The sequence below is a fragment of the Micromys minutus genome (genome assembly GCF_963924665.1).
Source record: "Micromys minutus genome assembly, chromosome: 28".
Taxonomy (NCBI): Eukaryota; Metazoa; Chordata; class Mammalia; order Rodentia; family Muridae; genus Micromys; species Micromys minutus.
The window spans coordinates 6,928,727-6,952,614 of record NC_137963.1 but is presented as its reverse complement, the minus strand read 5'-3'; the positions used below and the strand labels follow the sequence as shown (position 1 = coordinate 6,952,614).

General features: G+C 40.8%; 1 protein-coding gene and 1 pseudogene across 2 annotated transcripts in view; both read left to right on the top strand.

Moving 5' to 3' along the window:
* Positions 1 to 23,670, top strand: part of KDM4C (lysine demethylase 4C) — a 112,140-nt gene extending 88,470 nt beyond the window's left edge. Inside the window, exons 18-22 of the mRNA XM_080939942.1 lie at positions 2,495 to 2,680; positions 3,965 to 4,135; positions 9,499 to 9,618; positions 18,917 to 19,009; positions 22,628 to 23,670. Of these exons, the coding sequence (XP_080796068.1) occupies positions 2,495 to 2,680; positions 3,965 to 4,135; positions 9,499 to 9,618; positions 18,917 to 19,009; positions 22,628 to 22,804 (747 nt within the window). The 3' untranslated portion in view covers positions 22,805 to 23,670. The remainder of the gene's footprint in view (positions 1 to 2,494; positions 2,681 to 3,964; positions 4,136 to 9,498; positions 9,619 to 18,916; positions 19,010 to 22,627) is intronic.
* LOC308438563 (keratin, type II cytoskeletal 8-like) lies at positions 15,620 to 16,272 on the top strand (annotated as a pseudogene). The gene has a single exon. The product of its transcript is annotated as a keratin, type II cytoskeletal 8-like (transcript).
* Positions 23,671 to 23,888: the final 218 nt, after the last annotated feature.

The window sequence follows — 23,888 nt, the reverse complement described above, 5'->3', positions numbered from 1 at the left end:
CTTGGCCAGTGCACTGGATTGGATACTTGGACTATATGTACTGAGTGTGTTTCAGAAGACTTACCAGGGTAGCCATGGTACTAGATGCATCAGACCTGGCTTAGCTGAAAGGTAGCATGCCATTCAAAAGGGGTGATATCAGGTGGTGGCAGGGGTTCTTTGTTATCATACAGATGTTCCCCCTGTCCAAAGTTTATAGCGGTTGTGGCCAGTGCAAGCACAGACTAGATGGGCAGTGGATGGTCAGCTAGGAGTAGATCTGGGCACTGGGGAATGGTATGTGAAAGAAAGGGAAGAGGAGGCAGATCCCTGGGCTGAGCCCTGGAGCAAGATGTGCAGTACTGCTCCGGTCTGAGAGGTGGTATAGAGCACCAGGAAACAGTAATTTTATTCTTAAAGATATTTACAGAAGGAAAAAATGATTTAAAAAACTAGCAAAATGACAAAATCATATAAATAGGAAAAGATAAAGTGTTTTGAACCTCCCAACTACTTCATAGCTCACCATTTCTTGATGTTCTTTGCCAGCTATATGCTCTAGGAAATCATTATCTCCTCAGTCTGTTAGTGCCCTCAGTTGCATGGGCCACAGAATGAAGTGTGAGCATCTGGTTTCCCAAGAAAGTGCAGTGCTCTGCACATCGTTCTCCTGAGAATCTGCATCTCTTGGCACAGTACAGCAGATGCAAAAGCTTATACTTCTGAATTTCTTTGAATTAAAAGTGCCTCAAAATTGTTGCTGCTTTACATTTTCTAGCCTTCCAGCCCAAAGGCTCTTAAACCCTGATATATGAAGCGGTCCAGCATCAGGACCACTAAGAGGGACTGGGACATAAAATATAAATGCAGTGGTCCTATCCTGCAAGAACAGGGTTGAGTGGTCAACCATCTGTTTATAGACTTCCTGGTGGCTCTGATTCATGCGCCAATGTCTTTTTGTTGAGGCACATGTATCTGTTGAAATTTAGAAGAAGTAGGTCATGACATTTGAATAACGTCCATTTGAAGGATTCTGTCTGGGGAAATGGAAGGAACGACTTGAGGTGATAACCCGATGTTATCAATGTCGGCTTTTTCCACTTGGTGGCCTTACTTTAAAGCATCCGGTGGCTGCTTCTTCAGAATCCTCGTTTAACTTCTTGAATCTCTTTTATTAGTTGTTGCTCAGACATGACCTTCTCATTCTTTCTCCAGGTACCACTGACCCCGTAGTAAACAGTGATCCGTAAGAACAATTGCCTTGTCGTTCTATACTGTCCCTGCTCTTAAATGCCTATAATCTCATTATCCTTACGTTCCCTCTGTACCTGTGGAACATGGTGTGGCCATTTACAACTAGGGAGCCAAGCCTAGTAGCAGAGTCCTGTAATAGGAACTACCGGGACTGTAGCAGAAACAGGAGAATCACAGCATCACGCTGGCCTGTAGAACAAATTCAGAGCCAGCCTGGGAGCAAACATCACTGTTAGCTTTCCTAGAGACATGGGTTCACTGGCAGCTGTGTGTAAAGGGGACTTATTCTCTGTCAGTCTCTGTCAGCGCTGAACAGTAAGAAGAAGCTCAGCCATGGCCTCCTCCCAGTGTCATAATCCTAAAGCCTGATCAGAATTCCTACTGCTTTCTAACATTTCCTTTAACTTTGGGGTTCTTTCAAAATAGAGATCAGTGATTTTAAAAACATCAAGATAAAGTATAAAGTAATGCTTTAAAATCGACTTTTTGTTTGTTTCTTCATCTTATAAACCTGATCCTGTGCTGATCCATAACCAAATTATTTTCCTAATCCTCAAGTAGCCATATATAAATCTTATATTTAATAAGCCTGTTTGAATTTCCTGTCTCATAACAAATTTTCTGGCAATTTTTTAAGGCCTTTGTGTGAAACTTAGTGTGCGGATTATAGTGAGTATTGTTTATTTCTGTTCTTACTGGCTGTTCACTACGTGTTCAATACAGACATGCCAGTTCAGGGTGATTTAACATTTTCCTGCTTCGGTGGGCATTTTTGTTTTATGAAGCATTCAGATTTGGATTATTAAATACTTGAGTTCCTTGTTTCCACATTGAATCATTCACTGTAAATGAAACTTTACGCCCATATGCATGTTTGAATATTTTCAATATTCTCATCTAATATAAGAGCATCTGCACCTCGGCTCTGTCTTAGGCGTACACAAGGCCTCCTGTGTACAGGCCTAGCAGAAGCACTCTTGACAGTCATAGTCGATCACGAGATCACCCGGGGCCTTCTGATATCTATGCCAGGAAGAGCATGTGGGAAAATGTTGGCTTTTCTGACCATAAGAAGTCCTTCTGAATATATCTGGTGGAATGTGACTGTGGAAGTTTATACCCTTTAGTGTGAGGAGGAGTTTGTATTGCCAAAGATGATCTCGCTGACATTATGCAGAACTTGATGTATAATGCCTGCTGTGTTGTTCACCTAACAACTCTTACTTACTCGTTGATGAGGGAACGTTCTCTACTTTTTCAGAAGTGCATGTTCTGTAGACACCGGGTTAAAAAGGTTTCTGGAGCCTGCATCCAATGTTCCTACGGCCGCTGCCCAGCTTCCTTCCACGTTACGTGTGCCCACGCCGCTGGAGTGCTCATGGAGCCGGATGACTGGCCGTACGTGGTAAACATCACATGCTTCCGACACAGAGTCAACTCAAATGTGGTAAGACCTGCTCTCCATTTGCTGATGTTTTATTTGAATTCCTTCCTGGACCTGTCCCAGGTCTCTAATACCTTGTGAGTGTTGACATGACCGGGCTTGTAGAAAGACTGGGGACTGAGAACTACTGTCAAAACATAGCTGTGCAGAGCCCTTCAGTTTCTGGTATGCACTAAACACAGCATCTAGTAAGTTGAATAAGAATGAACTTGTGAGTCAAGCTCTCTCTATATTCTAGTTTTGATCTGTGTACAGCTGTCTGAATCGTGGTATACAGACTGTGGTTCATGAGTTCATTGTGCCAGGAGAGCATTTGAAGCAGAGCAGCATGAAAAGTCCTCCTAAAATGTGCAGTGCGCTTTGTCTGCCACTGCACACATTTACTTACATCTCCCGAAGGGAGGAAGTAGTAGCAATGTTGTAAGAGGAAAATGGCCAGGAGCTTCTGATCCTTTCTATCTAACCCGGGATACTGAAGTCTAACATGGAGCCCCTGGAAGATCGGTGGAGAATGCCTGTGGACGTGTAAGACTTTTAAAGGGGAGATGATATGGCTGCAGATTATAGAAAGTAAAAATAGAGCAACTTGCCCTCCAACATACGCTTATTTTACTTAACACTGACGTTCCTCTACTTTCTCTAAGAAAACAGAATTTATACCCAGATAACATGAATTTCACTATTATTTAGTTGTCTCCTGGGTTAATGAAATCATTCCTTTGACTTAAAGGCTTAAAAGAAATAGGGCAATATAGAGATTTGCACCCTTACATGATTTGCCTATCTCTAATTTTTTTTTTCTACTCCTTATTTTAAGAAAAGGAATGTCTCTTATTTGACAACTTCATACATGTAAAAAATACATCTTTATCATATGTACCCACTAGTGACCTATTATGAGTAGATGCCAAATTGTCCATATTGACTTGTGGAAGTATCTTGCGCACACAGCAACCTCCAGCCTTTTGTAATGATGCCATCAGTTTCTACTAGTGTCTCAGGGATATTTGACAATTGTGGCTAAAAAATTAGTAATATGTACATTGCTTTGGTGCTTTGCCATTTACAGCCAGAGGTCAATAATGCTGCCCCACTATGTGACTCTAGATGTATTTTGGGATGTGTTAAGATTCTGACTCTAGAACCACAGGGATCGGTGTTCGTGCTTAGAATCTGTCACTAGATAACTATGAAACAGTGAAATTGCGTACTAATATTGATTTAATTTTTCTATTGCTGGTGCTACATCTGTCTCTTTTCTTTCCTTTTTGTCTCTTTCACTCACAGAAGTCCAAAACTTGTGAGAAAGCCATTTCTGTAGGTCAGACAGTCATCACAAAGCATCGGAACACTCGGTACTACAGCTGCAGAGTGACAGACGTGACATCTCAAATCTTCTATGAGGTCATGTTTGATGATGGCTCCTTCAGCAGAGACACATTTCCTGAGGATATTGTGGTAAGTAGGTTTCCCCGAGCACCTGATTCTATGGAACAGGAATTTACTTAAGTTATGAAAAGGCAAGGCAGTAAGAGTAAGCCTAACATTTTTGCCTGTCAAGTACCTTCTTGCTGAACTCTCAACATGGCACAGACTTTGTTTGGAGCTTGCACAATGTATCAGTGCCATTAACCATCCTGGATCTATTGACCTGTGGAAGCTTTTCTGACTTTGGTAATGTTGGGAGATAGAGGCTTGTTCTATAATATTCCTAATGTAAGCCATCATGCTCTGTTTATTGATCTGACTTAGTAATTTACGATTAGTTTACTGGTTATTTTATTCTGGAGTACCAAAAAAATCACATAGAAAAAGGGCTGGTGGCCTTTAGTCATCTGTGGTCCAGACCTAGGCTCACTCAGAGGAGCTGGTGAATATGAACCAGTTTAATGAACATATTCTTTATGGCTGTATTTTGGGATTCACAGGAAGGTTGCTTTACCCAGATATCAGTTCCCAGAGAGGAAGCTATATTATTCTCTGTAAATCTTCTGTTTGAAATGAATAACAAAAGAGTCAAGCATTTATGAATGGGCATAACAGGGTATCTCTTTGTTGTAAATTGTATTTTTTCTAAGTTGTGTGAAATGACAACAAAGTACATGCCTTACTTTAACTACCTTTTAAAAAATGTTATGTTTACACACACGCACACACACACACACACTACACAGACATACCACACATACACTCCCACCCCCACACACACACTTGCACCACTAAGAACACAAAAGCTCTGGATGCAGGAACAGACATAAGCTACTATACTGAACTGTGTGACAAGTAGCAGCCTCACCTGCATCTCGAGAGAGCTCAAGTGCAGTTTTATGTGAAAAACAAGAAAGGTCAGACTTGTAAGAGAAAGATTATCTGTGAATTTGTGTGTGCATGCCTGGACAGAATGCCCCAGTTCTTAAAAATTAATGTGTGTAAGCACAGAGATTAACAAAGTGGTGACAGTGGTCAATTCTATGTGCTGTTTTTTTGTTTAAGAAAAACAATTCTGTTGCTGGAGGGATGGCTCAGCAGTTAAGAGCACTGGCTACTCTTCATGTGGTCCTGAGTTTAATTCCCAGCAACCACCTGGTGGCTTACAACCATCTGTAATGTGATCTCATGCCATCTTCTGGCATGGAACTGCCTGGCATACATGCAGACAGAGCACTCATACATTAAATTAATAAATAAAATTAAAAAAAAACATTTGTAATTTGCCCTAAGATATAAAAATACAGAACACAAATTAATTCTTAGCAAACAAATATAAAATGTATTCTATGTTTTTTAATCTCTACATGAGGGTGTTCTGTTGGAGTAAATATTAAAAGGCAGCTTAGCCTTTTATCCGAGCTATGCCATTTGGCACTGCTGGGATCTCTAGCTTAGCGTCCTGACGCCGCCTCTGAACTCTGTTGCAGTTCACTCCACCGCCCCTGCAGCTTCTGTCCCGAGTGGATACCACCACCCCAGCATGTTGTTTTCACTCACTTCCTCTTGGTGTTATTGCCAAGCCTTAGACACACGCAGCCTTTATACGTACATTCCACCACTACACCCTTTGAACTCAATTAAGTAGTCACATCAAAGAACACACCATACTACTCTGATCCAATAGGTATCATATAATTTGCTAACCTTTGTAAGTCAAATAGTCTTGTACAATTCCACCCCATACAAAACATTCAATACAACCTTATTTATGAAGAGATGCGCAGAGAGAAGCATAAACATCTGCTTCCATCTTTGTTCCTCCTGGAATCCCTCTTCCTTCAATCTCTTCCATTTCTCCAGACTCTTTTCCTGCCTACCTCTCCACTGTGTGGAGTGTTCTTTGATGTGACTACTTAATTGAGTTCAAAGGGTGTAGTGGCGGAACGCATACGGATGGCCTTATGGGGCATCCATGACCCTGTGAAGGCTAGATGCGCCAGTGTAGGGGAATGCCAGGGCAGAGAGGTGGGAGGGAGCAGCTGAGTGGGTGGGGGAGCACTCTTATAGAAGCAGCGGGAGGAAGGAGGGTATAGGGGATTCCGGAGGGGAAACCAGGAAGGGGAATAACATGTAAGTAAAAAAAAAAATCCAATTAAAAAAAAAGGTCCTCGGACCCTACAGTCCTTCCAAATTCAAATAGAAATAGGCAGTTGATCTTTTTCTTTTTAGTTAAGGAAATCCCATTTCTTGACTTTATTTACTGGGTGATATGAATTACTCCAGGTCACTTAGTTTAGCCATAACCATAAATTTACTATTTAATGGGATTACTGTTTGTCTTTTTAATTCTCACATATGTTTAATATATTAGCTACCAGACACCCATGTTTGTGGAATTGGGGCTCTGGTAGACTTTAGTTGGGTATAGATCTCTAGAGTACAGCAGGTGGCAAACATCTCTACTTCTGAAGTTAAATGACCTCAGAGGGTCTCCTGCAACTGAGAAATATATTAGTTAAGGTTTGAATGCATGTAATTTTGCAGCAAAGATGTTTATTTGCTCTTGGAACACAGCAAGAACTCTAAGGCTATATTAAGAAAGAACTCTGTGGCATTATGCATACAGTCATATAATTGGTCGTAAATTCTAGAATGTTTAAAGGGAATCGCCTGAGTCACATACGTCTGCAGCCATACAGACTTTGTATCTTACATGGTTCCCATCGGAGGATCCCACACTGAGAAGTTGTGTTAATGTCACACAGGGTGATAAGGTCTCAGTGTTCTGAGAGAAAAAAAAAATCTCTGTTTTCTACAAACCATGTCCCCTAATTTATAGGCTGTGCATGTTTCTAAGACTTTTGTGTGTTTTCTTTTGATCGCTGTAATCATTTTGCTTGGTTTTTAATTTTTTATTAATTCTTTGAGAATTTTGTACGATGTGTTTTGATCATATTCACCCACTCCCATAATTTCCAGATCAGATCCACTCCTCTCTCTGCCTGACATTGTGGCCTCTTGTTTTCACCTGTACCGTGTAATTTTTGCTACCTACATATTATTGGATAACCACTGCAGTATGTCTCACCTACCAGAGGCTCTATCTAAAGGTGTGTGTGTGGTGTGTGTGTACACATACACATACCTATATTCATTTAACAGATTGCAAATTGGGATTTGGTCTGGCTTGGAGTTGTACTGGTCTTGTGCCTATTGTCCTAATTTTTGTGCATTCATATATGAAATTACCACTGTATTTAGAAGACATTGTTTTTTTTGTACCAGTGGACATATTCTTGTTATAATTCACAGGGTTCACTGCTCTGTAAGACTGATGAAAGCTAGCCAAGGGGGATGAAGCTTCCATGTCAGCATCAGCTGAGGTTTTTCATTGGTTTATGACTCAAGTATATTGTATCTTCAGTAATAAGGTCTTACTGTCAGTTTCTGAAACCTATCCTATAGCATAGGCAATATTCTTTAATGTGTGGGGACCTCTGGAACCTCCCTCTACAGCAAGTCCAGAAGCAATCTGTTCCTGCCACTGGACTTCTTATTTGTTAGCTTTTGGCATCTACTACAGACACTGTCAACTCGTTCTGGCATAACTCCATGTTAACACTGTGTGTTTGTGTGTGTGTGTGTGTGTGTGTGTGTGTGTGTGTGTGTGTGTGTGTGTGAAAGAGAGAGAGAGACAGAGAGAGAGAGAGAGAGATAGAGAGAGAGATAGAGACAGAGATAGACAGAGACAGAGAGAGACAGAGAGACACACACACAACCTCCACTCTTTGCTTTCTGGGTAGAGTGCAGGTGTTTTATCTTTATCTCCTCCACTGCTGAGACCCCGGCACATTTAACCTTCCTAGTTTCGCCAGTGCTTCTCTGTGAATGCGAGGACCCTGTGTCCTCTATATTGTTTAGCTTAGGGCCAGGCTGGTTTTGTTGCCACAGCTTTGTTGTACAACCTGACATCATAGACAGTGTGCCTCCAGCATGTTTTCTGTTATTGGGGGTTGGTAAAACCTAAGCTTATTTTTCAGTATGTGCAGTAATTGCTTTGTAATTTTTTATTACTTCTTTTATTTCTTATAGTAAAATAAAAGAATAATAAAATACCATTTATCCCTTCTCTTCTCTCCAAACCCTTCCATATATCCCTCCTTTCTCTCTTAAATTCACAGCCTCTTATTACATATGCATGTGTGTGTGCCTATGTTCTAAAATACAACCAAAGAGTATAAGAGCCAAAGGAACAGTAACTTTGTATGAGGTAGTGTCTCCTATGAATTTCAGAAGCTATACCCATAAACTCTCACAATGTGACTGTGTTTGAATTTTGGTAGCAATATAGTGGCATTTCTAGATTGCTTTGGTAGAGTATCCATTTTTACAACATTAATCCTAACAATCCACGAGCATGTAAAATAGTTCTATCATCTAGGTCTTCAGTGTTTCTTACATTATTCTAGTCATTCAGTTCTTGCTTGATTCTGCCTTTTCCCTGCTGTCTGAATCAATCCTCTTAGTCTGACTTGTGTCCCTCACCCTGGTGTTTTCAGAGCTTACCTGATGCACATTCAGCTGCATTTCTGGCACAGGTGCTCCTTGGAGGCTCAGTAAAATGGCTGTAATAATTTTCCACCTCATATGATCTCAGCGTGGGTTGGGGATGGTAGGCATGTAATCCTACCCTGCATTTAATAGCTTCTGTGATGGGATAGTTTTCCTTAATAGTTTGACCCCTGGTAAGATCAACTCCAGGGCAACCTCCACACCCAACACAAATTAGGCAACATAAATTTGACTTCATGGTCTCTAATGTTCGATGAATCAGAAGACAGGATGGATCCAGAAAGATATGGGGAGGAAGGTAAATGTGATTAAAAAATACATTGTATGAAATTCTCAATACATGAATACACGTATTACATGAATTTACATGAATGCATGAAAATATTATGTAAAAGTCTATCTACTTTGAAGAGTAATTATAAAGATCAAGTCATATCTATGCTGAAGCAAATTGCTACAGAATTGTTAAATATAAGGAATCTCTAGCTAGTCTCTTCCTCTCAGGTGCTATTTGAGCTTCTGCCTTAACAGTTCTTTGTCAAATAGCAAATGTAAAGCACTGATGCCTTCTTGTTGCTGTTGTTTGTTTGCTTGTTTTCACGCTTGTCCTATGGGGTTCCTGCAACTTAGTAACATGGGCTAAATACTTAAGGACTCCGTTATTTCATATCTCTTTCCTGAAAACCCAGTTAAGATAATAATCCATAAAACACAGGAACAATTATTCCCTTTTAATTCCCAAGAGTTCGTCACTTGCTAATTTTCAAATGTTTTCACTAAGGCACTTGCCTTAAAATGTCTTTCTATTAATTCCTCAGAGCCGGAACTGTGTGAAGCTGGGCCCTCCTGCCGAGGGAGAAGTTGTCCAAGTCAAGTGGCCTGATGGTAAACTCTATGGGGCAAAGTATCTTGGATCAAATGTTGCCTACATGTATCAGGTGGGTGTTGCTCTCTCTGTGGTGCTGGATGGGAGGGAGATAACATGAGTGTGCTACGGATCAAAAAGACACATGAATTTTGTGTTTTTCCTTTTATTTTGTCAAAGAGGCAAAACATCAATGTCTAGCAGCTTGGGTTTCAACTTACAGGTTAGTTGCTTGATTGGACACTAAGAAACCCTAACAAGTGGCAAATGGTTAGTTCAGTGTATGGTTCAACTACTAGATAGTACTGTGTTTTCATTATGAGAGAGTTGGTTTATCTCACCTTAAGCCAGAACATGGAGCGTGGGTTATTATAGCTCATCAGTAGAACTACTGGAATCAGAGGAGGGTGGAAGGGGAGGGAAAGAATATGGTGGATGGATGGGTGGGTGGGTGGATGGATGAATGATGGATGGATGGATGGATGGATGGATGGATGGATGGGTGGGTGGGTGGGTGGGTGGATGGATGGATGGATGGATGGATGGATGGATGGATGGGTGGATGGATGGATGGATGGGTGGGTGGGTGGGTGGATGGAACATTCATTTGCCAAGTTGACACCATGGTATATATTACTTTTCTGGTAACTTTGTAATGGCTGTTCAGCCAGCAGCCCTGACTTGAAGTCCTTGGGTGGAGAAGCATAACCCAGGCATCTCAGATAAAACTCGGTCAGTGGAGGAGCAGTGACATACGTTGTAAGGAATTTGCAGTTGTCATCTAATCAAGTCTGACGCAGTAGTTGTTTAGGAAAAGGTATAATTATCAATTGTATACCCTGCTCACTGGGGAATTCTGTGTGATACTAACTAAATGGGAATTTTATATTGTTACCCCAAATAAGGATGAGTTGAACTCAAAAAAGGGAAACGACATGGGCTGTGCATGTGCTTTCCTACTTCTCTTTGAGGAAATGGTTTGTTACACTCTTGTCACAAGTCAACATTCTAGTGTAAATGGGCAACGGAAAACCAAGAAGATGCAGAACCAAAGCCACTTAAGAATAATAACAAACTGATTTGGGTAAAGAAATTTAAGAAACGACTAAGAGCTGAAAACTAATAAGAGAGCACAAGATAAGGTACCAGAAACTAAAACAAAATGTAATTAAAGATGCTCAAAGAGGTTCAGAAAACACGAGAGCACCTTTTCATGGTAGGAAATCCTCCAGGAGTTGGTATTCTGGCAAGGTTTTGGTCATGTTTACAAGAGTTATCAGCGAAGAAGATCCTCAGTTCAGAAAATGTCACCACGGGACTGGCCTGTGGGCAGTCTGTTAGTCAGTGGTTGGCGGGTGGGGCCTGGACATTGTGTGTGCCAGTTCTCTGCAGACAGTCTTAGTTGTCTAAGAAAACAGGCGGAGGAGACCGGGGAGTAGTGATCCTCCAGTCCACCATGTCCCTGTTTTAGTTCCTGCTTTGAGGTTCTGCCCTGACTTCCTTCATTAATGGACTGTGATGAGGAATGAAATCAAATCTCGCCTTCCCAAGTTGTTTTGGATACTGTGTTTTTATTTCAGCATAGAAAACTAGAGGTTAGCAAGAGGAGCACCTGTGCCCTGTGTGTGCTGTTGATCATCTTCAGTCTTTCCCATATGGGTTTTAGGGTTATGTATGGTGGGGTAAGTGAGTACTACAGCATTCTTGTAGTAGATCGAGCACAATTAGGTAAACCGTGCAAGGGGGCTGGATAATACCGAAAATTCCTAGAGAAAGTATTCAAATTAATATAGCATTCAAAAGCAAGTGTCATATTTAATAAGAACAGTAGTGAAGCTATGTAACAAAGCTCATTGCTATATAAAAGTATCACATATAAAAATGCAGGCTAATTAGTAATCACTGTTAGCTCAGCAACATAAAATTTCAGCCATAAATATAGTCAGTGAAATTTAAAGCTGGTATTAAAAGTCTCTCTTTAATTACAAGTAGTATAAAATTCCTCATTAAACCAAGTGGCCCTTTGAGACTGCTCTGTGCTTTCTGTCTCTCAGCTTCACCATAGAATAAACCAGATATTCATTAAAGTACAAAGATGTGAATATTAGGCACACAGTAATATGCCTAATCTGCGTGTGTTTGTGTGTGTCTCTGAACGTTTGCATCTGTGTGCATAGTTGCAGGTCTGTGTTTTTGTCCTTTGTATTGATTTGGCCTTTGTGTGTATTTGTGGTTATGTGTATCTGTGTTTATGTATATTGATGGGGCTCTTTGTGTTCATGTTTGTGTGTCTGTGTGTGGATATATGTAGCTATACTTATCTATATATTTGTGTATGTAAAAGTTGGTCTGAGCATCTCTGTATATGTGTGTCTGTATATGTATCTGTGTGTGCTTATTTCTGTTTATGTGATTGTATGTGTGTGTGTATGTTTATGTGTGTTTGTGTATATATTTTTGCTTCTCATAATAGTCCTGCAAAATTGGATTTATTAACTCCTAGTGTTCAAATAAGGGAAGGAGACAGCTCAGTGAACAAATTTTGACTATTTTAAGGAGAACACATTTATTTCATAGCTTATAAGAGCATCCATCTGGTAAGAAAAAAGTCAGAATTACTTTTTCTCTGTCCTAATGAGGGGAAACAGCTGTCCATGCTTATAGAAAAACCAGGACAGTCAGCATCGTTTTAGGAAACTCGTCTTCTTTTCCTTAACGTTTTCAAATGACTAAGAGAGTTGTTGTAGAGAGTTAAATCTGTGCTAGCAAATGTATAAATGAAAAGACCTTGCCTATTTTGATGCTAACGGTGCCATTTTGTAAGTAGAAAAGGCCAAGATGAACTGTATTTTTACTCTCAGTCTTCTAGGCAGTAGCAACAAAGTATTTTTGTGAGCACAGTCTGATTCACCCTGTCGTAAAGCTTCATCTTACTTTAGTAGTACGTGGATGTAAATGAAAGCAAAACCCTGCATAATGTGTGCGCCCATCTCTGTACTGATGACAAAGAACCACTGCATAATTTGACTCATCTTTTGACTTTTGAAGTACCACTGAATTTTATTAAAAGTGAAAAATACAGAAAGTCAAAATAGCTGGAAGTTTTCAATCCTGGGAGACTTAAGAGTTGCAATATATCAAATGTCTACTTATCCCACCAATTTTGTTTTGTTTTGTTTTTTTAACTGTTGTGGGAATAATTCCTAAGCCCCCACTATCTAGGCCTCAGCTAGGCTAGGATCATGCACTTTGCTCTAAGACTCCTAAGGTCTAAGAAAAGTTTCAGAATTAGTTGCTGTCATGCTATGAAGTAGAGGTCTGTTTGAATTTGGAAAAATAATAGTTAGGACAGCTTCTTAAAGTGTGTAAAGAGGTGGCTGAGGCTGTGCTGGCCCTGGGTACTATGGCCGAGCTTCTGCACCAGGATTCTGTTACTCGGCCTCTACCGATCCCTGGAGTGACTAGGCTGAAGGATATGTACAATGCTTAGCCACTGCCTAGATGAGCAATCACTGCCGAGCACAGGAAGTCAGGAATACGGCCCTATTCAAACAGCAACTGCCAGATAGAAGTAAAACAGGAACACACAATGGCAAATTCTCCTGGTGCTTCTGGTTTAGAGCCCTATAGGACATATGTAAAGTGCATTATTGTCTTTTACTGCAAGGGATTGCTAATAAATCTTTTTTTTTTCCCTGTTAACTGTAATCAGCTCCTCCCAAGTAGTATAGAGGAACATACAGTCAAGTAAAGCTCACTATGAAGACTTCCATGAAACAGACAGGAGGGGGTAAGAAAGGGAAAATAAAGGAAGATTAGAGGACACATTCATCACACCAGATGCACAGAATGCAACAATATCAAAAAAGCCACTCTGACACCTCAATAATATATAACACATCAATATCAAAGTTCACAATAATGGCATAGCTGAAATGCTAGAATAGATTTCAGAGTCTTCTACAAAAGCTTAATGGCTAAGTAGAGAACTTAAGAAAAGCAAACGTAATAAAATACAAAAAGCTCAGCAATTGGGAAAAAAAGCTCAAGGAAAAAGTGTCAAACAAAAATGGAAGAAATGAGTGAGAAGATCTATGGCACCTGTCCCCTTTCTCCTGGGAGGTTGTTGGCCTCCTGAGAGGACAAAGGGAGCAGAGGCCAAGAGCGGGGTTCAGCTCCAGAGACCATAGCGAAGTACACTTAGTTTATTATTTCAGGAATAGGGTATATGAGGGCTTTTTTAGGGATATGGATGGAAAGCACTAATTGATCATGACGTAAAGCAAACAGGAAGCGCTGATTGGTTACAGTACCAATGGCCTGATTATCTTGCTGCAGGAAGCCAGAGGAGGATGTGCATGCTGAGGCGTGCAATTGTGCAGAGAGCTCTGTGCAAGGTCAGTTTTCAGACAACGCCAGCCACCTGTGTTCAGGAACATTCTTCGGTCAGAAGCAGAGACAAGGAACACACCCTCTCCCCAAGGAAATCCCCCATTTTTGCGCCAAGCTCAGAAAGCCATTATCATGGTGGACAATAGCTAGGCTTCTCAACACCAATTGAATTTAAAGCACTGTGTTCATAATCCACAGACAAGACCAAGCAAAAGAATGAGTATCAAGAATAGAGAACAAAATTGGGGCAATATTAAAAATAAAAGAAACAAGGAAGAGACAAGAACATTGTCCTGACAAATCCTGACGTATTTGTTAAGAACCCTGGGATGTGTTCACAGGGCCATACCTAAGACTCCTGCAGGTAGAAGAACAGACTGAGATAAAAATCTAAAGGCCTTTGAATCATACCAAGAAATTTCCCAATTCTAGAGAAATGCCCATCCATGTAAAATTCCCAGAAGACATAACCAGAGATATATTATAGTCAAGATGTCAAAAATACAAAATATACTTTAAAAAAAAACTAAAGAGAACATTACATATTCATTAAAAAAATTACCAAGAAGATATTATACTTCTAAACATATATATACCAAAGCAAGGTTACCCAAGTTCCTATAAGAAATAGTGTACAGCTAAAATCCTCTATGAATCATAACACAGTGACAATGGATTATTTCAGTATCTCACACCTACCAGTAGACAGGTCATCCAGACCAAAACAAAACAAACAAGCAAAAACAGGTAAATGGATGAAACTAGAAGCAATTATTCCAGATTTTAGGTGAACAACCCAGAGCCCAAAAGAAAAATGTCTTCTCTTATATGTGGAAATTAATTGTTAACTTATTGTGTGCATTCATTCCAATAAGAGGTTAGGTAACTAGTAAGAATCCACGGGGAAGGAGAGGATCCCAAGGAATGAGAAATAGAATATATGGTCTTAAAGATAAGGGTAGATATAGGATACGTGAAAGAAATATGGAGGGCAGGGTAAAGGAAGAAATATGGAGAGAGACTACTAACATTAAAGTCCTCTTAAAGCTATACTGAAACCCACTACTATAGAAGCTTCCAGTATATCAGCTTATAATGGAGATAATGTGCTAAAATGTAACATTTTAAAACTACCAAGTAGAGATATCAACCACTAAAAACAACATCCAGTGCTAGGAACTGTTTGCATTTTGTTGAGTCATTGAACAAAAGGACCACATAGACATCCGTGCTCTCAACCACACACACACACACACACACACACACACACGTTTATTGGTCATTTTTCATAACCTGATAGTAAGACCCTGTTGCCAAATATGGAAAACTTGAGTTGATGCCCAACTAGAAGTTTCACTCCTACTGAATAGCATTCATGGTGCTTGAAGGGAGTGTACTCTGCACACTACTAGAGGAGAAAAGTAATTATAACTCATCCAGCTAGAGCCTATAAGCAGCTGCCTAGCTCACTCTGAAACCTCCAGCTTCATGTCACTGCCTTCTCTCCAGATCTGACCATGTCCATCAGTGAGACTCGGAAATCCTACATGATGGGCTCCTTTAGCCCCTGGACCTTTGGCAGCCACTAGTACACGAGTGTAACCAGTGTCAGCATCAGCGCTTTCGGCTCTTCCTGGGTGGGCAGTAGCAGCAGCAGTTTCTAGGAAAGCCTGGGTACCAGCATGGCTCTGAGTGGCTTCAGGGGGGCTGCTGTCATGGACATCCCAGTGATCATCGTGAACCAGAGCCTGCTGTTTCCCTTAAGTGGACCCCAACATCCAGGGTATACACATTCAGGAGAAGGAGCAGATTAAATCCCTTAAGAAATTTGCCTTTGTCGTTGACAAGGTGTACTTCCTGGAGCAGCAGAAAAAGATGCTGTTGCATCAACAGAAGACAGCAAGGAGCAACATGGGCAGCATGTTTGAGAGCTATATGAACAACCTTTGCAGGCCACTGGAAGCCCTGGGCCAGGAAACACTGAAACTGCAGGCTGAGCTTGGCAACATTTAGGGCCTGGTGGAGGACATCAAGAAGTCTAAGGATGAGAGCAACAAAAGTACAGCGATGGAGAAAATTTGTACTTATTAACAAGGATGTGGATGAGGCATACATGAACAAGGTGGAGTGGGAGCCCCACCTACAAGAGTTGACTAAGATCAACTTCCTCTGGCACATCTTTGAAGAGGAAACAGAGCTGCAGTCTCAGATCTCAGACATGGCTGTGATCCTATCAATGGACAACAGTCATTCCCTGGACATGGACACCATCCTCACTGAAGCCTTCTCCCAGTATGAGGATACAGTCAAGGGCAGCCGGCATGTGCCAGATTAAGTAGGAAGAGTTGTAGACTCTAACTGGGTAACTGCCTTAAAAAGACCGAGATCTTTGTAGTGAACCACAACTGCCTGCAGATGGAAACTGAAAATCTCAAAGGCGGGAGGGGAACCCTGGAGGCTGCATGCTGATGCAGAGCAATGTGGGGAGATGGCATTAGGATGCCAATGCCAACTGGGTGAGCTAGACGCTGCCCTGCAGCGGGCCCAGAAGAGTATGGCGAGGAAGCTTCAAGAGTACCAGGAACTGATGAAGGGCAAGCTGGCACTAGACGTCAATCAGCATCACCACTTACCTACAAGTTGCTGGAGGGGGAGGAGAGCAGGCTAGAGTCTGAGATGCAGAACTTGAGTTTCCATATGAGGATCACCAGCAGCTACTCAGCAGTACTGAGCTCAGCTCATGGGGCACTCCCTAGTCCTGGTTTTACTAGACAATGAGCTCCTTCCAGCCAAGCTCCAGCTCTGCTGAGGGCTCTATCACGTTTATTCACACCAAAGCTGTGACCCTGAATATGATTGAAGCTGGTGTCTGAGTCTTCTGATATCTCTCCCAAGTGAATGGCCACTGAAGTTTCTGCCAGCCTGTGTACCTACAGCTACACAGGGCTCACAGGGGAGACAGCTATGTGGCAGGGAACAGGAGACCCACCTGATCGAGGATCAACCCTAACTCTCTGGCCAACCTTGGGGGGAAATGTCCTATCTGGGATACTCCTCTGGCCCTTGCCTTCCATTCAAACCCAACTCAGCTGGATTTTCCAAAAATACTTATTTTTCAAAATAAAGCCTCAACTGGCTCTTAAAAAAATAGCATCTAGGTATAACCTTGTGCTTTACAACAGAAACCTCCCTTCAGAATACTCTGATGTGAAAATGGAATAAATGTTAGGGGAGTAACTGAACATTAAGAAATTGGATCTAACGCCTACTCCATGAGATAGAAGCCATATCAAAAATCAGAAACTAGGTAGGTCATGAGACTGGGAAAAGGCTGCTGCTCGTATTCTACTAAAGGAGCATAGCAAGAAAACGACTTCTGATAGCATATAGCTATGCCCACTGTGCAGAGAGACAGCTTCCTGCTGTCTACGACAGCTCAGAGACGCACAACTGCACAACGTACAGAGCATGCACAGTGGTGGAGTGTCTCAACTCTGAGGAGGAAATGGTGCTTTTTGTTCATGTATAGTAATCTCCCCAGATAGAACCTTAAGTTTTTATAAAGCACTAACTCTTGTACTATAGAAACAGAAAGTTAAATTTTAAAGTTAGCACACAGGTGGTGGACTTCATGATGCCATTCATGGAGATGCCAATTCACTTTGTTCCATCCTCGGCTTCCATGCCTGTGTTGTTTTATCCCCCAGATAAATTCCTTCTGCTGTAACTTGCTATGGGTTCCATTCCCCTTTCTCCCCATTCCCTTAACAGATCATCTTTACTTCTCAAGGTCCCCTTCGAACTTAACACTCATAGACCAGACATAAATTTAAATCTGCATTCTACATGTGAAAGAAAGTATCTCATATCTGTCTGTCTTTGGGGTCTGAGTTTCTTTACTTAACACAGTCATGTCCAGTTTCAATGATTCTTCTGGAAATGGCACAACTTTATTTTGTTTATAATGGATAAACTCCCTTTTAGGTCTGCCTCATTTTATTCATTCACTGGTGATATATAGTGTAGCTCCGTCTTCTTATTTTGAATAAGTACAGAAGTAAACATGGATGTGCAAATATCTCTGTAGTATGTTGACCTAGTCCTTCAGAGCTACACCAATAAAAAATATGCATAGACTATATCGTAGTTGTTTCTTCTGTAAGGAGCCTGTATTCTGATGTCCACAGTGGCTGTACTAGGGTAGAGTCCTACCAGTAGTGTATAAGGTTCATATACCCATCAAGCAGAGCGTCCCCTGTTTTCCCCACATCCTCCTTGCATTCCTGCTTTTTGTTTGCTTGTTAATATCCATTCTACCTGGAGCAAGAATCTCAGACCAGCTATTATTTGCATTTTCTAATAGCTCAGGGTATTGAACAATTTTTCAAGTTATTTATTGAGTGTTTGTATTTCTTCTGAGGGTAGTCTATTCATTTCTGTAGCCCATTTACTAAATGACTTTGGGCTTTTTTCTTTTTCTAACTTGGTTTGGTATCTGTTCTGTTTTTCATTTTTTTGTAGTTCTTTAGGTATTCTGAATACTCCCATTTGGTGTACAGCTCTCAAATACTTTTTGTCATTTTTATAGGCAGTTTTTTCTTTCTTCTAATAATTTTGTTATTAAGACAGTGCTAGCAAAAGCAGCCCATCTTAATGCAGGGTTTGCCACTTTTCAGAGAAGTTACCTGATCAGCCCTCATTTTTCTTAGTTGGTTTGGAGGTATCAAAGGTTTCATAGCTCATATTTTAAGTCTGTCCAGTTCAACATTCTTGGCTATTTCTCAAATTGGTTTGATCTTAATCAGGTAAGAAAATGTTTTGCTAATGTCCCTGACTTTGGCTCATTCTGTATTTTCTCAGTTAGAGTCCTCTACTTCCCTGCCCCCCACCGCATTCCTCATAGCTAATCGGGACGCTCTAAAAATGATCAGTGCTTGTTTGCGTTTACTACATTATCACAATGGCTTTTCTTTCTTTAGGTTGAATTTGAAGATGGATCCCAGATAGCAATGAAGAGAGAAGACATATACACTTTAGATGAAGAGTTACCCAAAAGAGTAAAGGCTCGTTTTGTAAGTGACAATGACAAATGCTACGTAGGGACCCTCCAGTTAGGTCCTCATTCTCTATGCTTTTTCAAGCCTAAAACAACCTTGAGTTTTTGGTTAGTTTTGAAAAAAGTCAAAGTAACTTTCCCTTGTTATAACCTGATGAATGTAAGTCTCAACCTAAACAGAAACAGGAAACCAATGTGCACATAGTTTACTTCTAATGATATCAAATGGCAGTACTAAAATCTATTGATGCACAATAACAGTTACTAACTTTGTCCTTCATACAAAGCTCTGGGAGTAAAGAAATATATTAAGGTAATTATTACTCTTTGTTAGTGGAAGTTACATTAAAAGAACTGGGGCTAGAGGGTGGTACTCCTGTTCCATCCCATTCCTGCATCCACATCCTTACAGTAGCTTACGACTGTGGAGAACTCCAGAGTCCAGTGTATCCAATCCACTCTTCTGTCCTCTAAGAGCATTGGAAACACTTCAACGAAAAACACTCATACACATAAAATAACAATAACTATTTCTTAAAACACAGGGAAGTCTCTCGAGAATCTGAAATTGTTAGAGATGGCTGCCTCTCACTGTATATCCCTATCTTCCCTTGGCTCACATCTACTCTCCCTGGTTTGTTTTGCTATTTTTAACCTCTATTAGCCTCTAAAGATTTGGGTAGAGAGCACGGTAGGAAGCATTGAATTGTGCACACTAAATGTTTCTTATGAATTCACTTTCTTCTCTAAACAGATAAAATCTTTTTATTTCATAGTAGATATGGTCTATATATACCATAGATTCTTATGGTACCTTCTTGTTTTTAGTTTTTTTAACAAGTCTTCTGAGTGTCATTTTGAAGTGTGTATTAATTCTCAGTACATTTAGCCCCCCTAGTTTTTGTTTGTTTATTTTATTTCTGTTTTGAAAGAGGTCCATTAAGTGAGCTAGGCTGGACCTGAATTCACTAAGAGCCCAAGGCTTTCTTAGTTCCATGTCTGCCTCACACCCTGTCCTACATGCTAGGATGAGCATTTGCCACATGCCCAACCTCTCTGAGAACACTTTAATAAAACAGAGGAGTAAATACACTGAATGGCGTCCAGCATGCCCGGCGAGTAAGCCCAGCCCATGCCACTTTGTACTAGATCAATGACTGCTGCACTGTTCAGTCAGCAACCTGCCTTCAGGTAGGTTGTCTCATACTTTTCCAGCTGGGGATCAAATCTAATTGAATACCCACTGATCGATATTTTACGTTTAGAGATTTATTTTGGTTTGGCGTTTATCATTGAACCTTCATGTTTTAATGACTTTGCCTCCCTCAGATTATTCTGGCTTCGGGAGAAATGTTTTAAGAGAGCCAACCAACTGCGTACTGACTGTATTGGGCTCTTTTGTACTCTTTTCAGAAACAGCTCCATTACCTTTTATTGTCTCATATAGTAACCATGGCAACCATTGCATAATTAACTAGAGCTCCTGGTAATTTGACTTTACTATTATGTTTAAGTGGCTGACTTCTGCTGTTTTCACACAGTAGCAACACTTTCATAGATGCTTTATTTCCTCCTTTGGTAACTTTAGCACTTATAAAAGTGAAATATAAGTCAGAGAAGGTGCTTTCTAAGAGTTAATGAAACAAATGCTTCTTCCTGATGATAGAAAGATCCAACCAACTCACAATCCTAAATTTCCTGCCTCAATGAAATGTGGGACTCTCTAGGGAACTCATAGACTAGCCTCATGAGCAGAAAATATATGCATCTGCCAACTTGAAACTTTTCCAAATTTCTGTCTGCTCCCTTCCCTTTCTTCTTCATAGTAGACCATGTGTGTTCAACTCCTAAAAGACTAAACCGTCTGTCTACTTTGGTATCAGCCTGAGATGTTCTATTTATTGTTGTCATTAGAAGTCATAACTCTAACATAAACAAGTGGAGAACATATTCTAGATTGCAGAATAGCTAAGGAATCAGGAATGAAACTTGGTGTTTTATTGTAGACTCTAGGTTTGGTCTTCACTTGAGTATGTCAGCATAGCCTACACATTTCCCTAATCACTTACTGAAGAGTTGCTGAGTTCTACACGTGTTCTTTAGCGTTGGGACATACAACCTTTAGTTTATAGGTTTTATATATTTTACCTTAAGAAGCACCGAATGGGAAGGAAGAACATTGATCATCCCTGAATTCATGTTCAGGGCTCATAGGAGCCTTCAGCTTTTCTGTGGTAGAGACTCTTGCATGGAAGAAAAACTATCCCACTCAGAAAACATAAGACCCTGATATGTGGCTCATAATATAAACTTTAGTCTTCTGAAAGAAGGAAGTAGGATGTGCTAGATTTTAATAGTCTGTCCTTGGGAATGGGTGGATATTCTTGAGGGCAGATAGAAGATAAGATTAGAGGGCTCCTGGAAGGATGGGAATTAGAGGGAATCTACAACCATTAAAGTTGTGACAAATGGTTGCACCGATGAGTGTGGTATTGGCATTTGGGAAACTTAGGAAGGGCCGCCATGGAGGAAGTCTTTTAGTTCCATATTCTGCAGGATAATTTGGAGAGCATCTGAAGCAGACAGTCTGACCTACCTGTTGGGCAGGGGTGCATGCAGGTCTTGATGTGAGAGATCTCAGCTAGAGTGAGAAATCCAGTCATTGGTACAGGTATTGATGCCAAGAATATGGACCAAAGTCCTCAAAGTTGAACAGATAGCTAAACATCGAAATGAGCAAACAGGTGCCAGTAAAGTAGTTAATCAACACAGAACTGCTCTAGGAATTAGGGACTAGGGGCTTAACCACAGTAGCCTCAAGGACTCGGAGAAAGGCTAAAGGAACAAAGAATAGGACTCAGCATGAACTAAGAGTGACTGCTGACACCCCCACCCCAAAAGACACACTTGTTGGAGCTGAAGCCAAGTGTCGATGGTGACTAAGCAAGTGTTAATTTGCAGCTGCCATTCCAAAGGGACGTGAGTATGACTCAAGAACACAGATTTATGAAAGCTAAAATTTCATATTCCTACCTAGAAGCTGTTTCATGAGGTATTGTAGTTTTATAGAACTAGAAAGTCTAAATACCTCAGCAAGTTGAAGATACATTGGTGAGTACATCAGAGAGGTCACTGTAGCAAGAAGGAAGAAGCTTTGCTATAGGCCCAAGTTGCTATCTGATGACATCATTAGCTTTGGGGTTGGTGGGACTTAGTGGTCTGCTAAGTTAATGGATTCCAAAAAGTTCTTTTTCTGCGAGTCACAAGACCCTACTTGTAACACAGAAGTAGGAAGGCATGGGTGGCTATTCTGAGAGGCTAGAGCTAGTGACGAGCTATTGGGACTGGATCATTTTAATCTCATCACAGTACTTCCTTAAATTCTAATTAGTCAATCAGTTTTTAAAGACATAGCTTCTTTTTGAAGACTTTAATTTTGCTTTTATTTGGGGAAGCTCTCAGTCAGGTAACGAATTGGGACTAAATAGAGCCGCATATCTGCCATGTGCTGTGGGTGATGACTGGCGGATGAGGAAGACTCTGTGGTAGGGTCCTTCTCCTCTGTCCCCTACGTGTGCTGACAGAACCAGGCCTGTGTCTCGTGCTTCTGTGCTCAGTGTGTGTCTGCATTCAGTCCACAGCCTCCGACATGCGATTTGAAGACACATTTTACGGGGCAGATGTGATCCAAGGGGAGAGGAAGAGGCAAAGAGTGCTGAGCTCCAGGCTGAAGAACGAGTATGTGGATGACCCAGTCTACCGCACGTTCCTCAAGAGTTCTTTCCAGAAGAAGTGTCAGAAGACACAGTAGTTGGGAACGTGCTGCAGCCACAGTGCAGCTCACCGCAGAAGAGGGAAGACAAAGGGACGGCCTCGGGGTATGCACTGGGACCGGTGCATGGGTACTTCTCTGGGATTGGTAATAAATCAGGCTTCTAGAATTTGGTTACCAAGCAACCAAGAGATGTATTAGCTGCTTTTGTAAACTGATCACCCCTCAGTCATTTGTTTGACCCCAAAGAATATCCCTTCGTGAAGGGAAATAACAGTGAATGGCCCACTAGATAAAACTCCTGCCAAAAAAGAGGGGATCCCTCTCTTTGGCTCAGGTCCCTCCTCAGGGAACATGTATGGAGGCTCCTTTTCCCCGGCGTCTTCAGCGGGAGCCTCGTCACCCTGGAGGTAGGGTGACAATATACGTATTGTCCACAGCCAGGGAAAGATTCTCACCCACATTTGTTTTAAGTGGCAGTTTTTATAAAACATTTTTAGAACACAAATGGCATGGATGGTAATGGGATTTACCTGTGTGCTGTATGTGTTCCCTTGTACAGAGCTTTTCCATTTTTATATTATTACTTTTGATTGTGTCTGAAAACTGAGTTGACCTTTATAAGAGGAAATTTTTTGCTCTTGAAGAGGAATTCATATGAAGTATATGGGAATTTTATATATTTACAGAGGAAAAAATCTTGGCCTGATATTTTGAACACTTCATAATTCCTGTTCTGAATAGATATTTATAAAATATATATTTCTTTCATTATGTGTTTGTAAAAATTAGAGTTTAAAGAAATATACTTAATGCATAGTTTTAAACGAATGTAACATGATTTTTCTTTGCAAAACACCCTGAAGATGTATTAGTATTTAAAAATTAAAATCTGTTTTCTCCTGTCCTGTCTTCTGTCTTTGCTTATTTGATCAGGTTTAAGCCAGTAGGTAATGAACTTTCTGGGAGGTGTGGTGTTGCATACACTAGTCTCATCATTTGAGAGACTGCTGCCTGTCAGTTTTACTAGTCTGTAAAAGCAGAAACTGGGAAGGCTTTCAAAGGCCCCCTACTAGCTTGGCAAGTAGACTTTGACCGACCAAGACACAAAGGAGAATGTGAT